Source organism: Bos indicus, chromosome 6, assembly GCF_029378745.1.
Source record: "Bos indicus isolate NIAB-ARS_2022 breed Sahiwal x Tharparkar chromosome 6, NIAB-ARS_B.indTharparkar_mat_pri_1.0, whole genome shotgun sequence".
Lineage (NCBI taxonomy): Eukaryota > Metazoa > Chordata > Mammalia > Artiodactyla > Bovidae > Bos > Bos indicus.
In genome coordinates, this window is record NC_091765.1 from 84,237,292 (window position 1) to 84,250,279 (window position 12,988).

Consider the following 12,988-nt stretch of genomic DNA (forward strand, 5'->3'; position numbering starts at 1 on the left):
GGCATGGAAACATGTATAATATCATGTATGAAACGAGTTGCCAGTCCAGGTTTGATGCACGATACTGGATGCTTGGGGCTAGTGTACTGGGACGACCCAGAGGGATGGTATGGGGAGGGAGGAGGGAGGAGGGTTCAGGATGGGAAACACATGTATACCTGTGGCGGATTCATTTTCATATTTGGCAAAACTAATACAATTTGTAAAGTTTAAAAATAAAATAAAATTAAAAAAATAAAAGTATATATGGAATAACCAGTAAGTTTTCTGATTTTTAGATATCATTCTGGTTCTTAGCAGCCAATTTAGATAATGTTGTGGAGACTAGATAGGAAACATTCTGATGTTTAGCCACTTGGAAGAAAAAGAATTTGCCAGAGGCCAGGGACCAGCAGGAAGGGAGAATCCAGTTGCTCTGGGAGCAAAGGCTTCCTTGGACAACAGTCTTTGTTAAAGAAACTCAAACTTATAGGATCAAGTGGAAATATTGTTCCACATAGACCCTGCCACTGTCCATGGGGTTGCAAAATAGTCAGACATGACTTGGCAACTAAACAAGAATGGAGATTTGTGAGCTCTTGCTCTAGTCTGTATATTCTCCCTGACAAGCTGGCAGCAGGGTAGATTTACAGAATTCTCCTCATCTGGAGGAGATCTTGCTGGGTGCGCACAGTTCTTGCAAGGTGGGTGCTATTCTGACAGGGCTCACACTCTAGATTAGGAGTGCTAGGCACAGCCTTTCTTCACCCGGCCCCCTCCCATCATCTTGGATTCCAGCGTTGTGCGCAGATTCTGCACACGTGCCAAGTGGTCGGCTTGGTGGTTCTGTGCTGGGAATGCTAATCCAGCGTGTTAGGTGTAAGGCCTCTGTGTGGGGCCTCTACGAGCAAATGAAACTAGACTAAGCACAAAGGAAGGTCGACCTTACCGCCTAGATTCCATCTTATTTTTCCTGTGGGCGTTGCCGGAAGTACCAGAGGTAAGCGTTACCCTAAATTTAAAGGCGTTTCATTTTGCAACTGATGTTTCCTGAGTCAGGTTTGGGAAAAAGAATGAAGTCACCGTCAATTTTAATAACAATGCCATGGCAATCCACTCGAGTATTCTTGCCTGGAGAATCCCATGGGCAGAGGAGCCTGGCAGGCTACAGTCCATGGGGTCACAAAGAGTCAGACATAATTGTGCGACTAACGACGACTACTACTGCTTGCTGAGTCTTCTATAGAGAAAAGTTTTAGAGAAAGGATTATAAAAAGCTTCAGCGTTTCAGAGGAAAAAAATATTTTCTTTTCTGATAAATGCTATAAACCAAATGGAGATTTCCTTTTTAAACCAGAATAATATAATTATACAGACTTTAACATCTGTGGGATAATTTTAAAGGTTTTTTTTTTTTTTCTTTTAATTAGTCTAAGTGGGTGATAAACACATATCTTATGAGCCAATGTTGATGAGTTCATGAAATTGCTCTTACTGTCAAAAGTAGAGAGAAAGTGGTACATTTACGGTTGAAAAGAAACAGGGTTGCATCCTAAGCCTGTTCAGGACAAAAAAATGTTAGTGAAATTACCTTATAAGGATGGATAAATCATCATGAAAGGATCAAAATGCAGTTTTTTGTTTTTTTTTTTTCAGGTGGCCCATAGTAAGTATGAGAGGTACTGAGTTAGGACAGCATTAGAACTGAAAGGCACACATTGTAGAAAAAAGTACGGTAGTTTAAAAGTTATAGTAAAACACTTCTGGCCAACTCACTTGAAACGCAGTTTACCAATACCTTTTGTCCCTGGTGGCTCAGAGGGTAAACTGTCTGCCTGCAATGCAGGAGATGGGGGTTCAATCCCTGGGTAGGGAAGATCCCCTGGAGAAGGAAATGGCAGTCCACTCCGGTACTGTTGCCTGGAAAATCCCATGGACGGAGAAACCCGGTAGGCTACAGTCCACAGGGTTGCAAAAAGTCAGACCTGACTGAGCGACTTCACTCTGTACTTTCAGATTCCCTGTTTCATTGCACTGACACTTATGGAAGCTTTAGTTTTCTTTTCTTGCATGGAGGGAGTTTTGTTGGAGGCAGTGGCTAAATGGAGTTCAGGGTATGTGTCAAGTCCCTGGCACTGTCTATACTTAAAGGAGTCAAGGCCAAAAACAGAACATTTTTTATTATAATGAGAAGTTTGTTTAGATTTTAAGGCAGAGGCAATTAGTAAAGCAGAATGAAGTGTTCAAGAAGCCTTCTCAGTTCAGTTCGATCAATCAGTCGTGTCCAACTCTTTGCGACCCCCATGAATTGCAGCACGCCAGGCCTCCCTGTGCATCATTAACTCCTGGAGTTTACCGAAACTCATGTCTATCGAGTCAGTGATACCATCCAGCCATCTCATCCTCTGTCATCCCCTTCTCCTCCTGCCCCAGTCCCTCTCAGCATCAGGGTCTTTTCCAATGAGTCAACTCTTCACATGAGGTGGCCAAAGTATTGGAGTTTCAGCTTTAGCATCAGTCCTTCCAAAGAACACCCAGGACTAATCTCTTTTAGAATGGACTGGTTGGATCTTCTTGCAGTCCAAGGGACTCTCAAGAGTCTTCTCCAACACCACAGTTCAAAAGCATCAATTCTTAGGTGCTCAGCTTTCTTCACAGTCCAACTCTCACATCCATACATGACCACTGGAAATCCCATAGCCTTGACTAGACGGACCTTTGCTGGCAAAGTAATGTCTCTGCTTTTCAATTTGCTATCTAGGTTGGTCATATCTTTTCTTCCAAGGAGTAAGTGTCTTTTAATTTCATGGCTGCAATCACCATCTGCAGTGATTTTGGAGCCCCCCAAAATAAAGTCTGACACTGTTTCCACTGTTTCCCCATCTATTTCCCATGAAGTGATGGGACCAGATACTGTGATCTTCGTTTTCTGAAGGTTGAGCTTTAAGCCAACTTTTTCACTCTCCTCTTTCACTTTCATCAAGAAGCTTTTAGTTCCTCTTCACTTTTTGCCATAAGGGTGGTGTCATCTGCATGTCTGAGGTTATTGATATTTCTCCCGGCAATCTTAATTCCAGCTTGTGCTTCTTCCAGCTCAGCGTTTCTCATGATGTACTCTGCATATAAGTTAAATAAGCAGGGTGACAATATACAGCCTTGATGTACTCCTTTTCCTCTTTGGAACCAGTCTGTTGTTCCATGTCTTGTTCTAACTGTTGCTTCCTGACCTGCATATATGTTTCTCGAGAGGCAGGTCAGGTGGTCTGGGATACCCATCTCTTTCAGAATTTTCCACAGTTTATTGTGATCCACACAGTCAAAGGCTTTGGCATAGTCAATAAAGCAGAAATAGATGTTTTTCTGGAACTCTCTTGCTTTTTCCCATGATCCAACGGATGTTGGCAATTTGATCTCTGGTTCCTCTGCTTTTTCTAAAACCAGCTTGAACATCTGGAAGTTCACGGTTCACGTATTGCTGAAGCCTGGCTTGGAGAATTTTAAGCATTACTTTACTAGTGTGTGAGATGAGTGCAATTGTGTGGTAGTTTGAGCATTCTTTGTCATTGCCTTTCTTTGGGACTGGAATGAAAACTTTTCCAGTCCTGTGGCCACTGCTGAATTTTCCATATTTGCTGGCATATTAAGGTTCAGCCATGTTATTAGGTGTGACTCTAGTCTGTTCATTTTTATTGCTGCACTGTATTCCATTGTGTGAAAAATAAGATTTATTTGTCCATTTTACTGTTGAAGGACATTTGGTTGTTTCCACTGTTTGGCTGTGAGGAATAATACTGCTTTGAATATTCCTGCACATGTGCAACCATTTCTAGAGTGTTCACTTTGGAATAAAATTGCTGTATTGTAGGATATGCATATGATATTCTTTGTTTGATAATGTCATTTTTTTTTTTCACGTTAAAGAAATTTACACTCTCCCATCCTTACCAATGAGCCCCTGGTAGCTCAGTTGTAAGGAATCCACTCGCAATGCAGGAGAGGTGGGTTTGATCCCTTTCTTGGAAAGATCCCCTGGAGAAGGAAAGGACAACCTACTCCAGTATTCTTGCCTGGGAAATCTCATGGACAGAGGAGCCTGGTGGACTACAGTCCATGGAGCCACAAATGAGTCAGAATATGGCTTAGTGGCTAAACAACAACATCCTTACCAATTCTTGATATCGTCAGACTGTCCAGTTTTATCCATTGGTACATGTGTGGCTGTGATAAATTACAGTAGCTTTATTTTACATTTCTTTATTTCTAATAAGGTTAAACCCTCATCTTGCATTATCATCCACTTAAACTTCTTTTTTTTCTGATATGCCTTTTCAATCTTTTTCCATTTTTCTTTTGAGTTATCTTTTTCCTTTTGATCTGTAGTCATTCCCCATGCATTCTAGATATACGGTATCTGTTATGTATATGGCAAATATCTTCTCACTCTGTCATTTTGACTTTTTTACTCCTTAATAGTGTATTTTGGATAGAGAGTTCTTAATTTTAAGAAAATCAAATTTAACTTCTTTCATTTAAATCCCTTTCTGTTGTGATGCTAAAATCATTCCATCTTCTTTAGCTATCAAAATATTCCTTGATCCTCAAGGTATTTCCTTCCATTTTCCAAAAGCTATATTTCCCACTCCCTCTTCTAGTCATCCAGCATGGTTTTTGTCCCCCACTTCCCTGAAACTGTAAATGTCATCAAATAGATATTTCAGGTCTCAATCTCTCCCCAGAGCTACAGATATGTATTTACATTTACAGTTGTTTACCTGACCTTATTATTTGTATATTTAAAATGTAACAGATTCAGAAAGAAATTGTCAGTTCTCCAACTCTGAGCAAAACTTACTCCTCTCAAATTTCATCTCAGTGATTCAGACTCCTAATTTGAGTCAACCTTGATTTTTTCCTTTTCCTCAGCCTCTAAATCTAGTCTATCAGAAACTCTTGTTTCTCCCCACATGTATTTTCTGAATGGCATTATTTTTCATCATCTTCACTGTTAGCTGTTTAATCCAATCAGTCCCATCTTTTCCTTTGATTACTGCATTAGTCTTCATTAGTCTTCTGACTGTATCCCTTCTTCTCTTGTCCTCTTTACCTTTCTCTACAGAGTAGCCAGTGTAACCAAACGAGGTTCATTTGCCTGATGCATAGTAAGCCAAATGCTGAGACCATGGAGTGTTGCAACAGAGAAAGTGTTTATTTGTTGTTGAACCCAAGTTCCTGTGCTTGATGCACAATGGAACCAAACAAACTGAAACATTGGAATTTGGGGCAGAGAAAGGCTAATTGCAGGGGCCATGCAAGGGGTATGGGAGGCTCATGCTCAAAACACTTAAACTCCCCAATAGTCTTCAGGGAAGAATCTTTAAAGGCAAACTTAAGGGGAGGGCTGCAGGATGCATGAGTTTCTTCTGATTGGTTAGTAGTGAGGTTATAGGGTGGTGGTCCGGGAATCTTAATCAGCAGCCTTCTGGTTCAAACCAATCTGAGGTCTACATGCTTGTGCTTAGCCTGAAGTTACCATTCTTCATCTGGGTCAGCGCCTTACTTCCTGTCAAAGAACTCAAAGAAAAGTATCAAATTGTTATGTATATAATTTAAAGAGGAACTAATTTTCTTATTTATCATTACACTATGGTTTCTTGGCTGCTTTTCCTTTGTTTTTGCTTTCACTCACATTCCTAATTATTAGCAGTTTAAATGTGCTCTTTGGAACTCAGGGAAAGTCTTTGAACAAGAAACAGAGGGGACAAGGAAGTACTTTTGTTCCCAGGAGGACCCCATAGGGTCTTGCTCAATATCAATCTCCTCTTTTCTTTGAATCTCCTCTTTCCTTAATAGGTATGGGACAAGAAAGGGAAAATAGTTTTGGATAGAGAGGTTAATCATAAATTTGGCAGAGGACCTCAGCTTCAGGGGGTCTTTGTTTCATATTCATGAGATGGCCAAGTAAGAAGATGGGAGAACAAAATATTAAATTGGACTTCCCAAAGGGAAGGACTCGGGATAAGCAAACAGGGTGGTCTGAAGTGCAGGGAGAATGGAGAAAGATGATTGGAAATAAGAAAGAGATAAGGTAATTGTGTTTCTGCACAGATATAACTAAGCTACAGCCTTCATCATAGAACTCATGGTCATAAAATGGTGGTGTTGGCATCTTCTGAGGATGGAGCATCTGGCCCTCTGACATCAAAATGTCACTAAGTGGTCATTCAGGCATTCCAGGTTGGAGGGTCTGCCGTCTCCACCACTCTTAAGCAACTGGAGCTTGAACTGGACACAACTTGGGAAAACATTATATTGTTTGGATTACATGCCACTTGGAGGACATACAAGTTTTGTAGTAGCAATTAAAACGAATTCAATCAGTGAAGGTAGGTTCCAGGTTTAATAGATCCAACTGATGATTAACCTCAGTTTCACCAGTGTAGACTTCAGAAAATAGAAAAAATTTAAAGACTTTTTTTGATGTGGACCATTTTAAAGTCTTTATTGAATTTGTTTTAATGTTGCTTTTGTTTTATATTTTCTGGCCTCAAGGCATATGGGATTTAGCTCCTTGACCAGGGATCAAACCCATGCCCCCCTCATTGAAAGGTGAAGTCGTAACCACTGGACTGCCAGGGAAGTCTAGAAAGTAAAAAAAAAAAAAATCATCTAATTTCCTTTCAGAATTTTACCTTTGCATTTATTTCTTCAACCTCCCCTAACACCAGTCTTTTATTAGTTTCACTCCAGTCATGCTGACTTTTTGTGTGTTAGTCACTTAGTCATGTCTGACTCTTTGCGATCCCATGGACTGTAACTGGCAAAGCTTCTTTGTCCATGGGATTTTCCAGGCAAGAATACTGGAGTGGGTTGTCGAACCTCCTCCAGGGGATCTTCCCAACCTAGGGATCAAACCCATGTGTCTTAGGTCTCCTGCATTGACAGGTGGGTTCTTTACCACTAGTGCCACCTGGGAAACCCCCTAGTGTTCCTCAAACCCGTAAACTTGTAATCACCTCAGGACTTTTGCATCTTCTTCTGCTTACCTTATTCTTTCCTTGAAGTTGACTCAGCTGGCCAACAATTTTCCTGGCAAATTGGAAGTGCTCAAAATCTATTGGCAAACAAATCGATGAGTAAAAAAATGAATGACTCGTTAGATGGATGAATTTTGCAAGGAAAAAAATCATTTATTAATACTGTATCAACAGATTTTATTGCATAAGTAATTCCAGTCTAACTTGTGTGATTGGAGGTAGGAAAATCCTGAGCTTTGTTTGCTTTTTAAATTAATTTCTCATTTAGTTCAGTTCTCTTTTTCACCAGAATGGCTTTCTACTTAATTTGAATTCTGATCAGTGTGATTTCTTTGCTCTGGATAATTTGTTTTGATCCTGGTGAATTTAAAGTTTTGCTTCATCATGAGAGAATTTGGAGATGAAGTGATATGTGACAGGTGGATTTCTTCAAATGTCTCTTCATAAAGATATGAATATTTGCTAAATATTTTGAATAATCAAATCTGCTAAAGAAGTACTTTCCTTTATAGTTTTCAATAAATAGAAACTAGTATGTTTATGATTATGTGAAGGCACACACACAAACATGAAAACACACCAACACTCTTGCACAAACACATTCCCTTGAGACTTACTCTAAATGACCAGTTTAATATTGTCCTCATTGGGAGCAGCCAGGAAGTGTCAAACTAGATGCTTGCTTAGTTATAGAGCTTGATTATAAGGCAGTTGAAAGTGCCAAGACTGTAGAGTCTAATTGTCAATTCTCTTGTTGAAGAACCAATTAAGTAAATTGTTTTGGATTGTCTTTCATAAACCATAACTTTCAATAAATACTTAGGCAGAGAAGTGTTTTTAAAATAGTTTATTTGGAATAATGTGTACCAGTACTTATTTGTACATTTCACTGAGAGTCAGTTAAATTTTCAGCTTCTATAAAGTAAATGATTTCACAATTTTACATGAGTAAATACAAGACATTTTCATCATAATGCATGTAGTTGTTCTGACATCCAGGTGTCATGAATTGGCTTTTAAAAGGTGGACGCTCTGACACATAGATGATCATGCTAGAATCCCATAAAAATTCAGTAACATTCATAATTCATATTACATAAATTGCTGTGCCATTAAATGTTAATACATTTTATGCATGTTCTTTGGATGTGCATCTATTAAAAGAGGGAAGGAAGGAGATGGGGAGAGGGAGGGATGGAGGGAGGGGGGAGAAAGAGGGAGGAAAAAGGAGAGAGAGAAAAGTTTCTTCACTAAGATAATTGTATTGAAATAAAGCTATTTACCCTTTTTATTTTTACTTTTTTGCAAAGCAATCCTTCCTATTTTTTCCCTCATGACTTTCATTACTTGAGTTTAGCTACAGAGGATCCCTAAACTTTCAAAAATAACTGCCACTGGTGATCTTTAGATCTTAAAGTTACTCATATTTAGTTGTTAAAAAGCAACGTGTATGTACACAATTGTAAGTTACCTGAGAATGTTGTGTAGGTATATTTACTCAGTTTCTCTATGGAGGGGACAAATTCTCTCATTCACATAGATGAAGGTATTTTAAATAATAGTTATGAAAATTATAATTCTTTGGTTCTCTGATGAGGAGTGAATATTCTAGTTTGGATTGTTAAGTGCCTGAAATTCATTGGTTAGTTCTCATGGGAGCATGTTGCTACAGGATAATTAAGATTGCTGTGTGACTACAGTGACTTCATACGTAACTTTTAGGACTCACACCTCATATAAAATATTAAGTAACCAGAAATTTTAAAAACTAGTATTTTTCTTGCCTCACGGTATTCTGTCCTGAATGTTATCTACAAGTTTTTCCTTTGCAAGTTTCTATACTTTGCCCCTTTCTCAGCTTCGATGAGGTTTCCTTAGAGGAAACTCCTCTGGTCCTGGAGACTTGTGCAGTTGCCTCTAGTTTTCACTCTCTGGGTACCTGCTTTTCTCACTAGTAGTACTTAGGTTATCACAAGTATAGCATAATTGTTACCTCTGTGACTAGTTTATTATGTTTCCCCTGGCATATAGCCCCAGTACTATGCAACATTCATGTAATTTTCTTGAGAAAATATAAACCCATAGTAACAGAGAAAGATTAAATAGTGTGAAACTTAAAATAGAACACTTAGTTTCTTTTGCAGCTGGAAAGTTTTAGAATTTTAGACAGGCATGTCTGCATTCAGACTCTTGAACCAAGATGTATTTATTGCACTAGATACCAGTTTGTTGGGTTATCCAGTCACGGTAGGCTGTCACTCTAGTGTATACTCCTGGTTTATCTGGCAGACCACATTGATACCCCCAGCTTACTATCCCCACGATGAACCAGTGTTGCCGTGAGTCTTCTTGTACTAGAGGGCCACCAGAGTCACCCTGAAGGAAATAGAATGAAAGATTATTTAAACTTGAAGACAACCCCAAAGTATGAAGAAGTTTATTCCTATGATAGTAGAAATCACATACACAATGACAGAAAAGTTAGTCTTACATTTCTTGTTGAAATGCTATATACTAAGTCATGCAAAAATTAAAAAAATCCTCCAAGTACACATGTTGTTCCTTCAGCAAGTGTAAGAAGATGAGAAGCACATCTCCTAGACTTCACCAGCCTGCTACCCTGACCAGGCTCCCCTCCTTCAGGGGGTTACCCCTGACTTCCACCTTTCTTCCCCAGTGTCACCCCTTCTAGCTTTGGGCTAGATTATTTTTTACTGCCAGTGTTCTCACACCCTGTGTATATCTCCTTCATTGCTACTTCTTTATTTTATACAAGCACATTTGCATGCCTTTTGAATTTACTCCCACCGAGTCAGCTCCCCTCATTGTAGCAGTTGCACATCTCTGCAACCCTCACTGCATTTATGATATTGTTCAGTGTCTATTTTTCAGGCTATACTGTAAGGTTTATCAGGGAAGGGAGGCATACATGTTCTGGACACTGCTATTCTCTAAGCTTCTAGCTCAAAGGGAAGGCTAAGAAAATATTTATTGAATGAACATGTTTTTAGAAATCTCATTTATCTTCCTATTCATAGCATAATGCATAGTGTTTCATGTATAGTATTGATATATCAAAAATACCCTTTTGGTGAATAATAGAAAAGAAATTTATATGGCAATGAGTAAAGCATTCCTTATGAAATGTTTATGAGCCACTTATAATATTGATAATAAATCAACCAACTAAATATTTTTACATGTATTAGTCCATATGGAGAGAAAAATTGGTATATCTTCCATGTTGCATGATGAGTTAAGTCTGAGGTTCCTGAATTGGTCTAGGTTTTAATCCTCTACTTAATAACTATATGATTTCCAGTAAGCCACATAACAGCCCTCTGTATTTCAGCTTCTTCCTCTGTAAATAATAATTTTATGTGTTTAATAGAGTTTAACACACCTAGCACTCTGAGTACATCCTGCTAAATGGTCAGTACTAATAAAAGTCAGCTATTATCACCAGCTATGCTTATAGAATAGTTTGGTATTCATTTGACTGCTCTTAGTAGTTAGTTCTTCCATGAGTGCTTTATTACTGGTTTATATGGGGAGAAATTTAGTGTCTGAATCACCAGCTTGCATGACAGTCCCTGTGTGGAGCCGATTAGCTCCTGGCTCCTTTAGATAATGCATATGTGCTCCAGTTTGCCAGTTCTCAGCACTTTCCCATCACTGTGTTTTTCTGCTGTTTCTTCTATAGTAAGAGATTTCTCTACAAAACATGTTACCAAGAGAGGGCAAGCAAATATTAAACTAAGAGGGACTTAGTTTAATAGATGCAATGTTTCCTATATTTGGCCAGCTCTACCGCCTCACTGAACAAACATTTATGCCTGTGTTCTCTCTTCTAAACCATACACCTGCTGAGCTCAAGTGATGTTGTATAAGTACAAAGACTGGCACATAGAAATTAAGTGATGCAATTCAAAAAAATGAATGAATGAACAAAAACAAATAAGATCTCATAAATTCTTACATAAAGTGCTACTTTGAGACATAAACTCTAGGCATTATAGTATTTTAGCTGAAAATCAGTGAGGCCCAGAATGGAACATGCAGGAAAATTTCATATAAGAATCTGTAAAATCTAGACATTTAGGGTGAAATTATGTTGTATCTCAGATGGTAAAGGATCTGCCTTCAATGCAGGAGAACTGGGTTCGATCCCTGGGTTGAGAAGATCCCCTGGAGAAGGGAATGGCAATCCACTCCAGCATTCTTGCCTGGAGAATCCCATGGACAAAAGGAGCCTGGCAGGCTACAGTCCATGGGGTCACAAAGAATTGCACACAACTGTGCAACTAACACTACTACTACTACTATGTCTGTCATGGTAAGACATGCTAGTAAGTGCTTATAAACTTGAACAATGACATGGATAAGGTTGTCTTGAACTTACCTGGCACGCGTCCACTCCACCTTCAGGTAGTCCAGCACATAGCATTCCAGACAGGACGGCTCCATTATAACCAGCTGGTGCGTTACATACAGTATTACTTATTATATTGACCCGTCCTTGGTTTAGATCTGAAACTGTGCTGCCTATTAAGTATAAAGGGAGAAATAAAATGGACTTCAGGGTAGATGAATTAATGAAACTATGGTGAATATAGGAAAGAATATTTGTACTCCAAATATATCTCTTATTCAGCAAAGAAGGCTACTGAAGATGTCCTAGGAGTCTTTTCCTTAGCAATGATTTCTGCATTAGAGACGGATAACCCCTTTACATACATCAGTATCTTTGTTGTGTTTGTTTTATTTTAGCTTTGTCATATAGTGCCCCTTAGGGAAAAGCGTCTGCTTCCTTAAAATAGATTAGTAGACTCTGAAATGTCCACTGAGTGATTCTGAATTAGAAAATTACATGTTGAGTAACCTTTAATCTAGTAACAAAAGAGTAACCAATCTGGTTTCAAGGCTAAAGAATGAATTTATTGCATATTGATGTTTCTTCACAATGGCATTGCCATTTTTTCTTATTGGCACAAATTTTATCTATTATACCAAATTACTTTGGGCCATGGAAATACAATGAACTTTTTTTTAGGACAATGAGGCTTTTGTTTTATTCCTTGGAGAGATGGTCTACAACATGGGTAGAAACATGCACATATTGTTAATTCTACCCTTCCAGTCCCTAGCTGATACTCTTGTTTTCCCTTTGGTCATATTTGCTCTTTCATGTCATCCTTATTTTTTATCTGATTTTATTCACTTCAAAAACAAGTGTGAAAAACACTTGTGGACACATAGAATTTCTTGCTGTAAAGGCAGAATTTTATTTCATTTCAGAATAACTTAAATGGCTGGTAATACCTTAAAAGTTGTTAAAACCCTTAAAGGATACCTATCCAAATTCTATCTTAAATTTTTAAAATTTTCCTTTTAGGGGAGCCACTTGAGTCCTTATAGAGTCTCTGGATCATTGGAGAACTCATATTTTTTTGTCGCTTCCTTTCACATTTCCCTATTACTATATTTGAGAATTCCCTATAGTTTCTAGGGACAGCACTTTCTTTGCTGAGGGAACTCTTGTTAGAGCTTAGGATGATCAAACTGTAGGATAGTTCTCTCTGTAGAAACCTGCCTTTAAGGTGTCCCTTCATTAGAAAAAATGCATAGTGGCAAGTACCAGGAGATACAGCTGTTGTCTTTGTTTTGATTTTTCCTGAGATACTTACCGCTATAACTCTGAGATCCCCATCCTGTTACATAAGCAGTGGAACCAGCTGAAATGGCCTGGTTAGCCTCTGGGAGACACACTGTATGAATATATCTGTTAAAGGTGACTTCTCTATCAAGTTGTACGAGTGCAATATCGTTTTCATGAGTTTCAGGTTTATAATTGTCATGGATTAAAATATTCCTTACTCCTACTCTCAGTTGAGGAGATATTGTGGAAGTACCAAAGGTGGCAATCCATTGGCGAGGATCAGAGTGGCTAAAAAATATGAAAACATGCTATTTGA

General features: G+C 38.6%; 1 protein-coding gene across 4 annotated transcripts in view; it reads right to left on the reverse strand.

Annotated features, from left to right (window-relative positions):
• Window positions 1-5,195: 5,195 nt before the first annotated feature.
• The window catches only part of TMPRSS11D (transmembrane serine protease 11D), a 62,791-nt gene continuing 54,998 nt past the window's right edge, over window positions 5,196-12,988 (reverse strand). Inside the window, exons 8-12 of one of the 4 annotated variants that reach the window (XM_070791536.1) lie at window positions 12,701-12,960; window positions 11,416-11,558; window positions 9,236-9,389; window positions 7,023-7,090; window positions 5,196-5,539 (exon numbers count right to left, since the gene is read on the reverse strand). In XM_070791536.1, the coding sequence (XP_070647637.1) occupies window positions 5,525-5,539; window positions 7,023-7,090; window positions 9,236-9,389; window positions 11,416-11,558; window positions 12,701-12,960 (640 nt within the window). In that variant the 3' untranslated portion in view covers window positions 5,196-5,524. Of the gene's footprint in view, window positions 5,551-6,543; window positions 6,619-7,022; window positions 7,091-7,847; window positions 9,390-11,415; window positions 11,559-12,700; window positions 12,961-12,988 lie in introns of those variants that run through there. The other 3 variants (XM_070791535.1, XM_070791534.1, XM_070791537.1) reach the window with 3 other exon arrangements.